Consider the following 12,709-nt stretch of genomic DNA (forward strand, 5'->3'; position numbering starts at 1 on the left):
TTTATATAATGTGTAATTAACAAATAAAATTTTATACTATTAAAATTTTCTGTACAATATTTTTATAATTTCGAACCATTACTTTAATGTTACTATCCTATTAAAGTTCTTTGTAATTCAACGTTTCTGCATTGTTGTATTTATTATTATCATAATTAATATTTTAATAAATTGATAATTTCAAAGGTACAAATCTCTTTAATTCGTATTATGCAACACAATGTATTTATTTAGAGTTATATAATTATGTCTTTTTATACGTATTAATTGCCAATAAATAGAATCAGTAAAGTGTTTTTATTTTTGAATTAATATACATATTTAGTTTGTTTTTTTTCAAGGTATATAATATCAGTATATTATAATTAGAATGAGACATTTAGATTACAAAATATATATTCACGTTTCCCACCGTTCCAAAAGATTTATTTAAAATACTCGCAGTAATTACTTTTATTTGTAATTAGTAAAATCAAAAAACAGATTGATAAATGAGACTGTAGAGAGAGAAAAAGTATTACAATTTCATAAAAAATACAATTTCTCTCTTTATTTGTCCTTACGTATTTAACAGTACATTAATTTAAAAAAAAACTGCTGCTTTCTTAAATGTGTAATGCAATAAGTAGGAAATAAAATGTATCTATCTAAATTTAATGTGATTAATTAATTTCTTTTCTTTGATTGTAACAAAGTGTGATTATTGTCATTAATTATTTTTATCAAAAAACGCACGATAAATACTAGTACGATAATAATAATTGTTATACAAAGTAGAAGAAAAGCAAACACGTCGACGAGAGATAATTGCCACCAGGTCAAATCCATTGCTGGCGATCGCAAAGCATCGCTGCCGTATTTAATAACATATTCGATCCAATAAATGGCAGTATCAAGTGCGTTCATCGGCCGATCGAGGAATCTTTGAGACAGGTTTCGAGCAGATTCTCTGAAACAATGAAATTCGAAGAAAAATATTACGTAAAAATAATTTATCATTGAAAACGAAAGTGAATTTGTACTTAAGGATAATTAGCTATAAATCAATATTAGCTATAAGCGAATTGTATATATTACACATCTGCATATGCATAGATATGTTCTCTCATTTGTGTGAGAATAATAATTTATGTTAGTTTTTATTAAGTGAAAAACATTGTACGAGTACACACTTGTAAAAAGGATCCCACAAGACTGCGTTTAAGGCCGCATCCATATCATTTTTCGTCATTTTCTTAAGGTCCAATTTCACGGCAACGTTTCTCGCAACGTACGCGTCAATATTAATAAATTGTTCGGCAAAGAGTGGTATACCGATCATTGGGACGCCATATGTTACCGCTTCCTGCGTACTCATGAGTCCACCATGAGTAATGAAGGCTCTTATCTTAGGATGCTCTATGACAGTATGTTGTACTATTTACATTTTAGACAATTTTATAATTTCTACAAAATAATCTCGCTTACGCAATATTTTAATCTGCGGCATCCAAGGTGACGTGTAAACATTTTCGGGTAAACCGGGTGGCAGTTTTTCCGGACTCGGTACCTTCATTAAAACACGCACGGGTGCTATTTTGCCTAAGGAACTGTAAAATATATTCAGGAACTCGCGTGGAAACGTCTCAATCATTACCATCGAGCCGAAGGTGAAGTAAACGAAACCATCTTTGCTATCGTCTATCCACTTCTCCAAATCCTGCGAAAAAAATTGTTGATACAAAATTAATTGATATACATATACATATATACATTGTTCACGCTCTATACTTTTATCTCGCATAAATAATAAAAAGAATAGAGCAGTATTAACACTTTACTTAAATTCGCGTCACTTGTGTTATCTGTAACTTATAACAAATTTTATTAATTTAAGTCATTTAATACTTTTTTTTTATTAAAAGAACAGATTATATAATATTTTTTAGTGTTATTAGATGATATATGTACATAATTATCATGTTTATTACATTTATCGCCTGTCATTATACATCAATGATTCTTTCAACTTAATGTTTCACAAGAGATCTAATAATAATATCTAACCATAAACGATAAAAAAAGATAAAAATAAATAAATTATTATAAAAAAAAGTATTCATTCTTGGTAAATAATGTAAAATAAAAAAATTAGTAAATCTACACAACTACTAAATACGTGTGTATCTCTACTAAATATTATATATCTGTTGAAAAAGCTTTATAAACATATTGGCAACTTAATGTTTCAGACTGCAACAGTGCAATGATATATCGATCTTTTGAAATATTATTTTTCAGATAATTTTAATTTTCATATTCATTCGAAACACTGATGATAGAAGCCAACAGATTGATCCTTGAAATTAAATTCTTGAAGATACACGTACAAATATAGAAACTGCGCAAAAGAATTTGCCTATTGCTGACTGCTTTTTTAATGAAATGTTTCGAAGTATTATTAGAGCAGCTATTATAAACTAAGGAGTTTCTCGAATATCGTATAAATCACTATCGTGTGTCACATTAAAAAAGTGAAAACGATTCATATATAGATCTAAAGAACCGGCTTACAGGTCGCAACGTTAAGTCCTCGTCTTGGATATGCAGTCCCCCCACGTCCACAGCGGCAGGTGTCTTTGGCTGGATCCCATTTAGAGAGATGTGGGAATTGATGAGGATCAACGCCACCTTGGACTCCAATTCCCGTACCCCCGGCATGTCAGATCCAAAGTTCTTCCTTATTATCTCATCTTGCACTCTTGTGAGATAATTAAAGTACAATTTGTTATATAGCGCGTGCAGGGTGTTGTACAAACGTTGCCAAAAATTCATGGGACCGGTGAAGCTCATTGTCAGACAGTTGTTGGGTACGAAAGTCATACTTTCTGGTTGAGCGATTAATGGTGGTAGCCACGGATACAGCGACGTTGTGCTTCCTCCGATCAAAGGAACATTCCACAAGTGCGCAAAGATTCCGAAACAGTGAGCACCAAAGACCTAACATGGGGCACATATCTTATAATATATAATATGAAGAATATCAAGTTGTAAAAGTTAATGCAGTATAGCGAGTATTATTAATGATTAAAACTTGTGCAAAATATTTATCGAAGTAAAAATAATATTTAAATATAATTCTCGAAGTATTAATATTTATTAACTGAAACAGGATTGTCATTTGTTTTGATATAGTGATTATTATTTGCTTCGATTTTAGACAGAAAAAGAGTCGTTCAATCTTATTTAATATGCTATTACGGACTCTTTATTCGATTTACAAAGAAATTGGATAAAGAAACGAGAGAAACATTTAAATTAATTTATATCTAATTTGTTTATTGTAATTCTTATTAGATAATTGCAGAGAAATTTACATTGCAAGAACAAGTTGATGATTCAATATTTGTGATTAATAAACTTTCTTCTGCCTTTAAACGTAAAAAAAAATTTATTTATTATATGCAAAATAAGGCAACTTGTAATCAAAGACCATTGATAGTCGATAGTTTTACATATATTACATGATATTGTCATATCAGCAATATCGTCTTTATCATATCAATCATATGTCATGTAATATATCTTGCAGCAATTAAAAGAGGAAATAAAAAAAATGCACTTTTTACATCAAAAACATGATTGATTATTAGTTAAGAACTCGATTAGAGAAGTTCATAAACAGAAAATAAAATTTATACCCGAAAATATATTTATAACAATTTTCAGAGCTCTATTTTTAAAAAATGTTGTATATCCATTCCATACGTCATCGTCGAAAGAGAGTATTGACAACATTCAAGAATAAACACGCATTTTTATTTTATATGCTTGATATATTTATGCGCTTTTTACGCATGATAATCGGTTTTTAATATAGATGTAGGCTTTCTCTTGAGCAAGTGATTGGTTCATTAACAGCATACATATGTATATATTTTAGCAATATAAAAATTAAAAATACATTTAGTTTTATTCAGCCTTTTCAAGTTATAATTGTTAATTAGTTTTCAATTGCCAGCTGTTTTTCCTTTATTAATATAAATATTTTATTTATAGAATTTTATTATCCATTGTATTTATTTTATTTTAGCTTATTGTACTCTGTTGTATGATTAATGAATTTTTACATTAATACTCTATTACTGATTCATATATATGCTAACATTTTTCTAAATAACGCTTGTATATGCGTTATTTTATCTTTAAAGTCAGGAGTAATATTTACGACTGAAAGCATCTCATCCGGAGGCCGTACAAATTATGGAACAAGCACCTAGAATCCGAGATTTACTAGAGCGTTTTTTACGCCTGGGATCGAAAACGACCGACTATGAACAACGGCCGGACGATATGCCGAAGGTCAACAAAGTTTTAACGAAACTCAAAAATGCTGAGGGTGGTCCAATCCTGAGGACTGAAACGTACGATAATAAACAATATTAAATCTTACAAGACATTCGATTTATTTCAACTTATGCGCACCGATTTCCGCGCTCGGCTCTCAATTAGCCCGTTTCATCAATTTATTTATTATTTATAATTTAGCCTTATTCTTTCTAATTCATATTTTAAATATTAATATTTTATTATCTTCTTTTTATTTATATTTCATTGTGATCAATTATAAAGTATATTAGAAATAAAAGAAAATCAACAAAAATATTTTTGTCATATTTGATTATAACATCTTATTGCAAAAAATTAAAACTAATTTAAGCTAATTAAAGCTAATCATAAAAAGTTTAAAAATTTTTCTAGTTGTTAACTAATCTTATCTTCGTATCTTCGGTATGTTTTAACTGATTTCTATTTACATTATTTCTTATAATGGAGAGAAACCTCAATTACGACAAGAAATCGAACATAATAAATAGAACACAAAGTGTTAAAAAAAATACTGTGTACAAAATTATGAAGAAAGAATTAAGAAGTAGTTTTGTATTCTTGTTGATGTTAATAAACAGATTTTTACTTGTATATGAATTTAAGGTAGGAATGCGACACTGTATACTAGATTTTTACTCACTTCTATGAGTACCGCATCATAAGGTGGATTTTTCGGTGGATTACGTGCCAACTCTTGTATCGCCGGATTTTCCAAATGCATGCAAATATTATTGCTCAGAGGTATTGCAATAGTATATACTAAATTCTTGCGAATAGTTTCCATGGCTTCGTACGACATATTGTTCGTTATTGGTATAGGCGGTGCGATGAGCTTCACGATATCGTTGTAATTCGTATAAGGTTTTTTCAACGGAAAGAAGCTGATCACGTCGACCTGATGACCCTTCCTGGCCAAGCCCTTCATCAATTGCTCGAACATAACGAAGTGGCTCTTACCATGATATGGAAAGAGTCCGAGCAAACGATATCCATGGCACACCGATAGGCAGAACAACCAAAGAATCATGACTTTTAGCATCTGCATCTTTCACTCACTGTTAAGTATTTAAATTCGGTGTACTTGAAATACCAGTAATAATTGATGATAACCTAACTGTTTTCTTAGAAAACAATTCTATTGAAATTTGAAATTATTTGGATTCTATTTTACAATATTTTATTTAATTATTTATTTAAAGAAAAATTTCATAATTTTTTAAATTAAAAAATTTCAAGCACTCTTAAATTAATTTTAAACACTCTCTTTTGATGAGTGAATTGATGATTATTATTATATACAGTATAATGTTGCAGAATATTATACTATGAATATATATATACTATTTGTGCTGTGTGATGATACGTCTACTAACTTGCTGAACATATGATATAAGACTGATGGTCTTAAGTATAGATAATCGCTTAAATCTCATATAACATAGTGTGGATAAATGCGTTTCATTTAAATGAGAGGCGCTATAATGTACTTATCTATTTACTTGCTTTAGTATGAAATTCATATATGTAACATATGTAGGGATATGCTTTATTTGGTTTATCTATATGCATCTGCATTTCAAATGAAAATATAAAATGTACAATGCCTATTTTGTATTTTGCATTTAATATACATATTTTCAAAAACTATTTTATATTTACATTTAAATGGTTTTTATTACCCATTTTTTATTTCAAATGCATTTTTCTTGTAAACTAAAAATTTATCGAGATATCAATAATATGTATATATAACAATGAAATTGTTATTAAAGAAATCATTAACTAAATATCTGTAAACAATAATAAACATTTTTTGTAATTCCACATGTAAATATTTATGTAATTTTTTGTTTCTTGTATAAAAATTTTTCTCATATTAAAAATAAGTTTATATAAAGTTTATAAAAGTTTAGAAAGTTTATAAAAGAAAGTTTATGAAGAAAATTTATAAAGAAAATTTATAAAGTTTATAAAAATTTAATAAAGAAATAAGAATTTAAATATAAGTAATAGTAAGAAGTAAATAATAAAAAAAATATATATATATATTTATTTAAATATATATGTGCATACATATGTGATGTATCGCTGAAATATTTGTGATGTGGCAACACGGTACGTAGGGACCATTCGATAGCTAAATATGTATAAGTCGAAGTGGGAGAACTGAGGCCGAGCAGTCGCACAGTGATCGTCAAACGTAATACTGTGTATCGTCATTGTCTTTCGATAACTCTCAAATATATAGATAATTGTATGTTGTTGTGCAAACGTTGAGTTATTATTTACCCCGAAACATGAAAACATATATATATATATATATGTGCATACATATTGTATTAAATGTGTAATGCAATAAATAGGAAACAAAATATATCTATCTAAAATTAATGTAATTAATTAATTTCTTTTCTTTGAATGCAACGAACTATAATCATTTCCATTTATCATTTTCAACAACAAACGCGCGATGAATATTACAACGATGATAATAATACTTATACAAAGTAGAAGAAAAGCAAACACGTCGACGAGAGATAATTGCCACCAGGTCAAATCCATTGCTGGCGATCGCAAAACATCGCTGCCGTATTTAATAACATATTCGATCCAATAAATGGCAGTATCAAGTGCGTTCATCGGTCGATCGAGGAATCTTTGAGACAGGTTTCGAGCAGATTCTCTGAAACGAAGAAATTCGAAGAAAAGTATTAGTTAAGAGTTAATTTATCATTAAAAACGAAAAAGTGATAAAAGATTTTGCAAATACACAAAGTAACAGTTGAATTTTTACTACAACTTAAGCATAATTAGCTATGAATCATAAATACATAATTGCATAATTGCATATGCATAGATATGTTCTCTCGTTTATGTGAATAATTTGTATTAGTTTTTATTAGGTACGCAGAAACATTGTACGAGTACGCACTTGTATATAGGATCCCACAAAACTGCGTTTAAGGCCGCATCCATATCATTTTCCGTCATTTTCTTAAGGTCCAATTTCACGGCAACGTTTCTCGCAACGTACGCGTCAATATTCATAAATTGATCGGCAAAGAGTGGTATACCGATCATTGGGACGCCGTATGTTACCGCTTCCTGCGTACCCATGAGTCCGCCATGAGTGATGAAAGCTCTTATCTTAGGATGCTCTATGACAGTATGTTGTATTATTTACATATTAGACAATTTTATAATTTCTACAAAATAATCTCGCTTACTCAATATTTTAATCTGCGGCATCCAAGGTGACGTGTAAACATTTTTGGGTAAACCGGGTGGCAGTTTCTCCGGACTCGGTACCTTCATTAAAACACGCACGGGTGCTATTTTGCCTAAGGAACTGTAAAATATATTCAGGAACTCGCGTGGAAACGTCTCAATCATTACCATCGAGCCGAAGGTGAAGTAAACGAAACCATCTTTACTATCGTCTATCCACTTCTCTAAATCCTGCGAAAAAAATTGTTGATACAAAATTAATTGATATACGTATACATATATACATTGTTCACGCTCTATACTTTTATCTCGCAAAAATAATAAAAAGAATAGATCAGTATTAACACTACTTAAATTCGCGTCACTTGTGTTATAAGTAACTTATAACAAATTTTATCCATTTAAGTCATTTAATATTTTCTTATATTCGAGGAACAGATTATATATTATAATATTTCTTATTGTTAGTGTTATTAGATGATATGTACATAATTATCATGTCTATTACATTTATCGCCTGTCATCATTCATCAATGATTCTTTCAATTTAATGTTTCAAGAGATCTAATAATAATATCTAACAATAAACGATAAAAAAAGATAACAATAAATAAATTATAATAAAAAAAAAGTATCCATTTTTGGCAAATAATGTAAAATAAAAAAATTAGTAAAGCTACACAACTACTAAATACGTGTGTATCTCTACTAAATATATATCTGTTGAAAAAGTTTTATAAACATATTGGCAACTTAATTTTTCAGACTGCAACAGTGCAATGATATATCGATTTTTTCAAATATTATTTTTTAGATAATTTTAATTTTTATATTCTTTCGAAACACTGATGATAGAAGCCGACAGATTGATCCTTGAAATTAAATTCTTGAAGATACACGTACAAATATAGAAACTGCGCAAAAGAATTTGCCTATTGCTGACTGCTTTTTTAATGAAATGTTTCCAAGTATTATTATATATAGAGCAGCTATTATAGACTATATATATATAAGGAGTTTCTTGAATATCGTATAAATCACTATCGTGCGTGTCACATTAAATAAGTGAAAACGATTCATGTATAAATCGAAAGAACCAACTTACAGGTCGCAACGTTAAGTCCTCGTCTTGGACATGCAATCCCCCTACATCTACAGCGGCAGGTGTCTTTGGTTGAATTCCATTTAGAGTAATGTGGGAATTGATGAGAATCAACGCCACCTTGGACCCCAATTCCCGTACGCCCGGCATGTCAGATCCAAAGCTCTTCCTTATTATCTCATCTTGCACTCTCGTGAGATAATTAAAGTACAATTTGTTATATAGCGTGTGGAGGGTGTTGTACAAACGTTGCCAAAAATTCATGCGACCGGTGAAGCTTAGACAGTTGTTCGACACGAAAGCCAAACTTTCTGGTTGAGCGATTAATGGTGGTAGCCACGGATACAGCGACGTTGTACTTACTCCGATCAAAGGAACATTCCACAAATGCGCAAAGATTCCGAAACAGTGAGCACCAAAGACCTAACATGGGGCACATATCTTAAAACATACAACATGAGGGATATCACAGTGTAAAAGTTAATGCAGTATAGCGAGTATTATTAATGATAAAAACTTGTGCAAAATATCATCGACGAAAGAAAGTATTGATAACATAAAAGAACAAACACGATAAATTAATATTTTATTTGTTTGATATAATTGCACGCAGGGTTGGGCAGATACTTCAAAACAAAATATTTAAATACAAGATACAAGATACTTTTTGATATATATTTAAATACTATTTATATACTTTGGTTTTGACATATATTTAAATACTAATTGTATTTAAATACATTTATAAATACTTTTAAATACAATTATTCTTTAAATTTTCTGATTATATATTAAAAGTAGAATTGTATAAAAATAGAATCAAAAGTAAAATCAGCACTTTGAAAGATAAGTTTATTTATTTTAACTTTAAACTTCATAAAATAATAATAATTAAAATAATATTAGACATATAATAGCATATATTATATAATTTATATATTATATATAATAGCATATATTATAGTAATTTAAGTATAGGTTTTTCAATACAGTATACATAGAGTATACTCTATTTATTTATCATCACTACAAACTATAACTTTGGTAATTCTTATTGCCTTTTAAAAATACCAATGTTTCAAACATTTTGTCAGATAGAAGGTCACGAGTAGGCGAATGTATAAATCCCGTAGAAGAAAACAGTCTCTCTACAGGAGCGTAGAAGAACATAGACTAGTATTAAATTTTATAAACGCCTTTTGCACACGTGGGATAATAATGTAATTACATAAATACATTTAAATACAAGATACATTTAGATTAAATAATTAATTACAAAATTCAAGATACTTGATTATTCGGTATTTAAATACTGTATTTAAATAAGATACATATCTAAATACGTATCTCAGATACTTTAAGATACATATCTGCCCAACCCTGATTGCACGCTATATTTTTGCGCATAATATTCAATCTTTAATGTAGATGTATGTTATCTTTTATGTAGATGCTTTTATGTATTAGATATATGCTATCTTTTTATTATTTATATTCTATTATGATCAATCATAAATTAAATTAAGAATAACAAAAAATCAACAGATACTTTCGTCATATTTGATTATAACATTTTATTGCAAAAGGATTAAAACTAATTTAAAAAATCATAAAAATAATTTTTAATTCTTACAATTGTTCCATCCTTTAATTGATTTCTATTTACGTTATTTTTTATATTGAAAAAAAAACTACAATTGAGGTGAAAAAGCGATCATAATAAATAGTACATAATAAAAAAAATTTGCTTAGTACATATGATTATTAAGAAAAGAATTAAAAAGTACATTTTAATATAACTTTTTCACGAGTAGCTTTAATGAAAGGATTCTTTACTTATTGTTAAGTGTAAATTAAAGAAATAAATTCAAGAATACGGCAATGTATTCCAGATTTTTACTCACGTACTTCTATGAGTACCGCGTCGTAAGGTGGATCTCTCGGTGGATTACGTGCCAGTTTTTGTATCGTCGGATTTTCTAAATTTACGCAAATCTCATTGCCTGCCAATGTTGCAACAGCGTGCACAGGACTCGCGCCCACCAAAAGTTGCATGAATTCATATGACATATTATTAACAAACACTAGAGGCGGTGTAATGTTCACAATATCGTTGTAATTCGGATAAGATTTTTTTAATGGAAAAGGGCTAATTACGTCGACCTGGTGACCTTTTCTGGCCAAGCCCTTCATCAGTTGCTCGAACATAACAAAATGACTCTTACCATGAAAGGGAAAGAGCCCGAGTAAACGATATCCGTGGCAAACCGATAGGCAGAATAACCAAAGAAATATTACTTTTATCGTCTGCATCTTTCACTCACTTTTTAGTTAAATATTGTAAATATTATATAATGATGCTGATGATAATATTTAATGTTTCTGCATGTCAATTAGATTGCTGAACAGATGATATAAGACTGACAATCTTAAATACGGAGAGTCGCTTAAATCACATATTTATAACATAGTGGGGAGGAATGCATGCACTTAAACGGGGGGTGCATACAACTGATACTATACTATTTATTTACTTGCTTTCGTAAATTCACAAGTGTAACATACTATATAATCATTCCAATAATGATCAGTTATAATGTCATTCTTAATAATTAGTCATCCGTTTATCTCTATATCTAGGAATAAGTCTTGTAACTATCGATTATTATTGTAATGTGTTTTATCATCACAATGATAAGCGAAAAAGCATTAATGATATGTTTTTTCTGCAGTTTTTATAAACTTGGTATTTTAATTTGAAAGGCATAATAAAATTTGTGATGTTAGCAAAGAGCAAATTTTTTTTATATTTTCTTTAAAATAGTGATTTATTATTAGTTCATATAATATGTGACTAGCAAATTAAATCCAATGTTGTATGATCCTATTGTAATATTTTTACAATATTTTCGAAACGTTAGTTTACTCTGTATTGCTGCAATCTTATTAAAGTTCTTTGTTATTCAATGTTTCTGCATTGTTGTACTGTAATTTGTAAGATTGCAATGTGATTGCAATGTAGCGGATAAATTCTGTTCTGCATGTATATATTTTTGCTGAATATTTTTATCTATAGAGAAAATTTTTTTAATAGTCACACTCGATTGTATCGACTTTGTATATAATACAGAGATAAAAATAAGCTTTATTTAAATTATCCGTTCATTATCGTAGATAAAATATATATAATAATAAAAGACAATAAATTAAAGATGACTTTTATCTTATCACACTTATACTAACTATAAGCATATGCAGTAAATATATATATATATATATATAGTTGTTAAAGTTTATTACAAATAAACATTTTCAAAATTATATTATATTTTTCATTCTTGTTTATATCTTAAATCGAAAAGTAAAACCTAAACCTAATCACTAATTTATCTCTTTTATTTTTATATTTCTATATGTTATTTATTTGCATTATTACGCTTATGTAATTATATAGAGTTTTGTTATAGTTCAATGACTATAACCAATATTAATAAAGTATTAGAGTTAGTATTAGTTATTAATAAGTTAAAAATATAAATAAGGGATAGATATTACAGAATATTTTGTTAGACCATAAAAAGAGCGCTCTCGCAAAACGGTCGCCGCGTGAAACTGTGATGAGATTCAAGCGAAGAGTCCGTGACTCCGACCCCGACCTGCTTCGCTTGTATTGCACTTATACCGTTAGATTATAGACTATAGGAACCGCAATAGTAAGGATCGAATAAAATCTCCGAGGCAGAATAAGTTAATCGAAGATTGTACGAGTTTATTAATTTTTATACAAAATATATACTGATAATAATTGGTAAATTTTTCTCGACATTTCGAAAATTGTGTTATTAAACCTATAGGGTATAACGTGATGTAATTGGTATAATTACAGAAAGTCAATCAATCATGCATCTAATACGAAAAACGTAACAAAAACATTTTTAGACATTTGATTAGTCGACTTCTCTATATCATCGATATAGGTATATCGATCATACGATCACGTGTTCGATGACG

General features: G+C 28.9%; 2 protein-coding genes across 2 annotated transcripts; both read right to left on the reverse strand.

Annotated features, from left to right (window-relative positions):
- Positions 1 to 389: 389 nt before the first annotated feature.
- Positions 390 to 5,760, reverse strand: LOC145937201 (UDP-glucosyltransferase 2-like). Its single transcript, XM_083040129.1, has 5 exons — positions 5,009 to 5,760; positions 2,554 to 2,979; positions 1,468 to 1,699; positions 1,173 to 1,398; positions 390 to 949 (listed from the first exon to the last, which is right to left on the reverse strand). Exons 1-5 carry the CDS (start codon positions 5,411 to 5,413, stop codon positions 667 to 669), a joined length of 1,572 nt encoding a protein of 523 aa, XP_082896255.1. The 5' UTR covers positions 5,414 to 5,760; the 3' UTR covers positions 390 to 666.
- A 626-nt stretch (positions 5,761 to 6,386) lies between these two features.
- LOC145937202 (UDP-glycosyltransferase UGT5-like) lies at positions 6,387 to 11,113 on the reverse strand. Its single transcript, XM_083040130.1, has 5 exons — positions 10,607 to 11,113; positions 8,702 to 9,121; positions 7,596 to 7,827; positions 7,301 to 7,526; positions 6,387 to 7,051 (listed from the first exon to the last, which is right to left on the reverse strand). Exons 1-5 carry the CDS (start codon positions 11,009 to 11,011, stop codon positions 6,769 to 6,771), a joined length of 1,566 nt encoding a protein of 521 aa, XP_082896256.1. The 5' UTR covers positions 11,012 to 11,113; the 3' UTR covers positions 6,387 to 6,768.
- Positions 11,114 to 12,709: the final 1,596 nt, after the last annotated feature.

The sequence above is a fragment of the Prenolepis imparis genome, unplaced genomic scaffold (assembly GCF_030444845.1).
Source record: "Prenolepis imparis isolate NDT839.2.m4 unplaced genomic scaffold, iyPreImpa1.0 SCAF_6, whole genome shotgun sequence".
Classification (NCBI taxonomy): Eukaryota; Metazoa; Arthropoda; class Insecta; order Hymenoptera; family Formicidae; genus Prenolepis; species Prenolepis imparis.

Coding starts and splice junctions, on each gene's coding strand:
- LOC145937201 (XM_083040129.1), bottom strand. CDS start 5,413: ATGCAGATGCTAAAAGTCATGATTCTTTGGTTGTTCTGCCTATCGGTG. Junction 1,700..2,553: donor AGGACTTAACGTTGCGACCT/GTAAGCCGGTTC, acceptor TTTTTTTCGCAG/GATTTGGAGAAGTGGATAGA. Junction 950..1,172: donor TTGTGGGATCCTTTTTACAA/GTGTGTACTCGT, acceptor TCATTGTTTCAG/AGAATCTGCTCGAAACCTGT.
- LOC145937202 (XM_083040130.1), bottom strand. CDS start 11,011: ATGCAGACGATAAAAGTAATATTTCTTTGGTTATTCTGCCTATCGGTT. Junction 9,122..10,606: donor ACGACGCGGTACTCATAGAA/GTACGTGAGTAA, acceptor GCCCCATGTTAG/GTCTTTGGTGCTCACTGTTT. Junction 7,052..7,300: donor TTGTGGGATCCTATATACAA/GTGCGTACTCGT, acceptor TCTTCGTTTCAG/AGAATCTGCTCGAAACCTGT.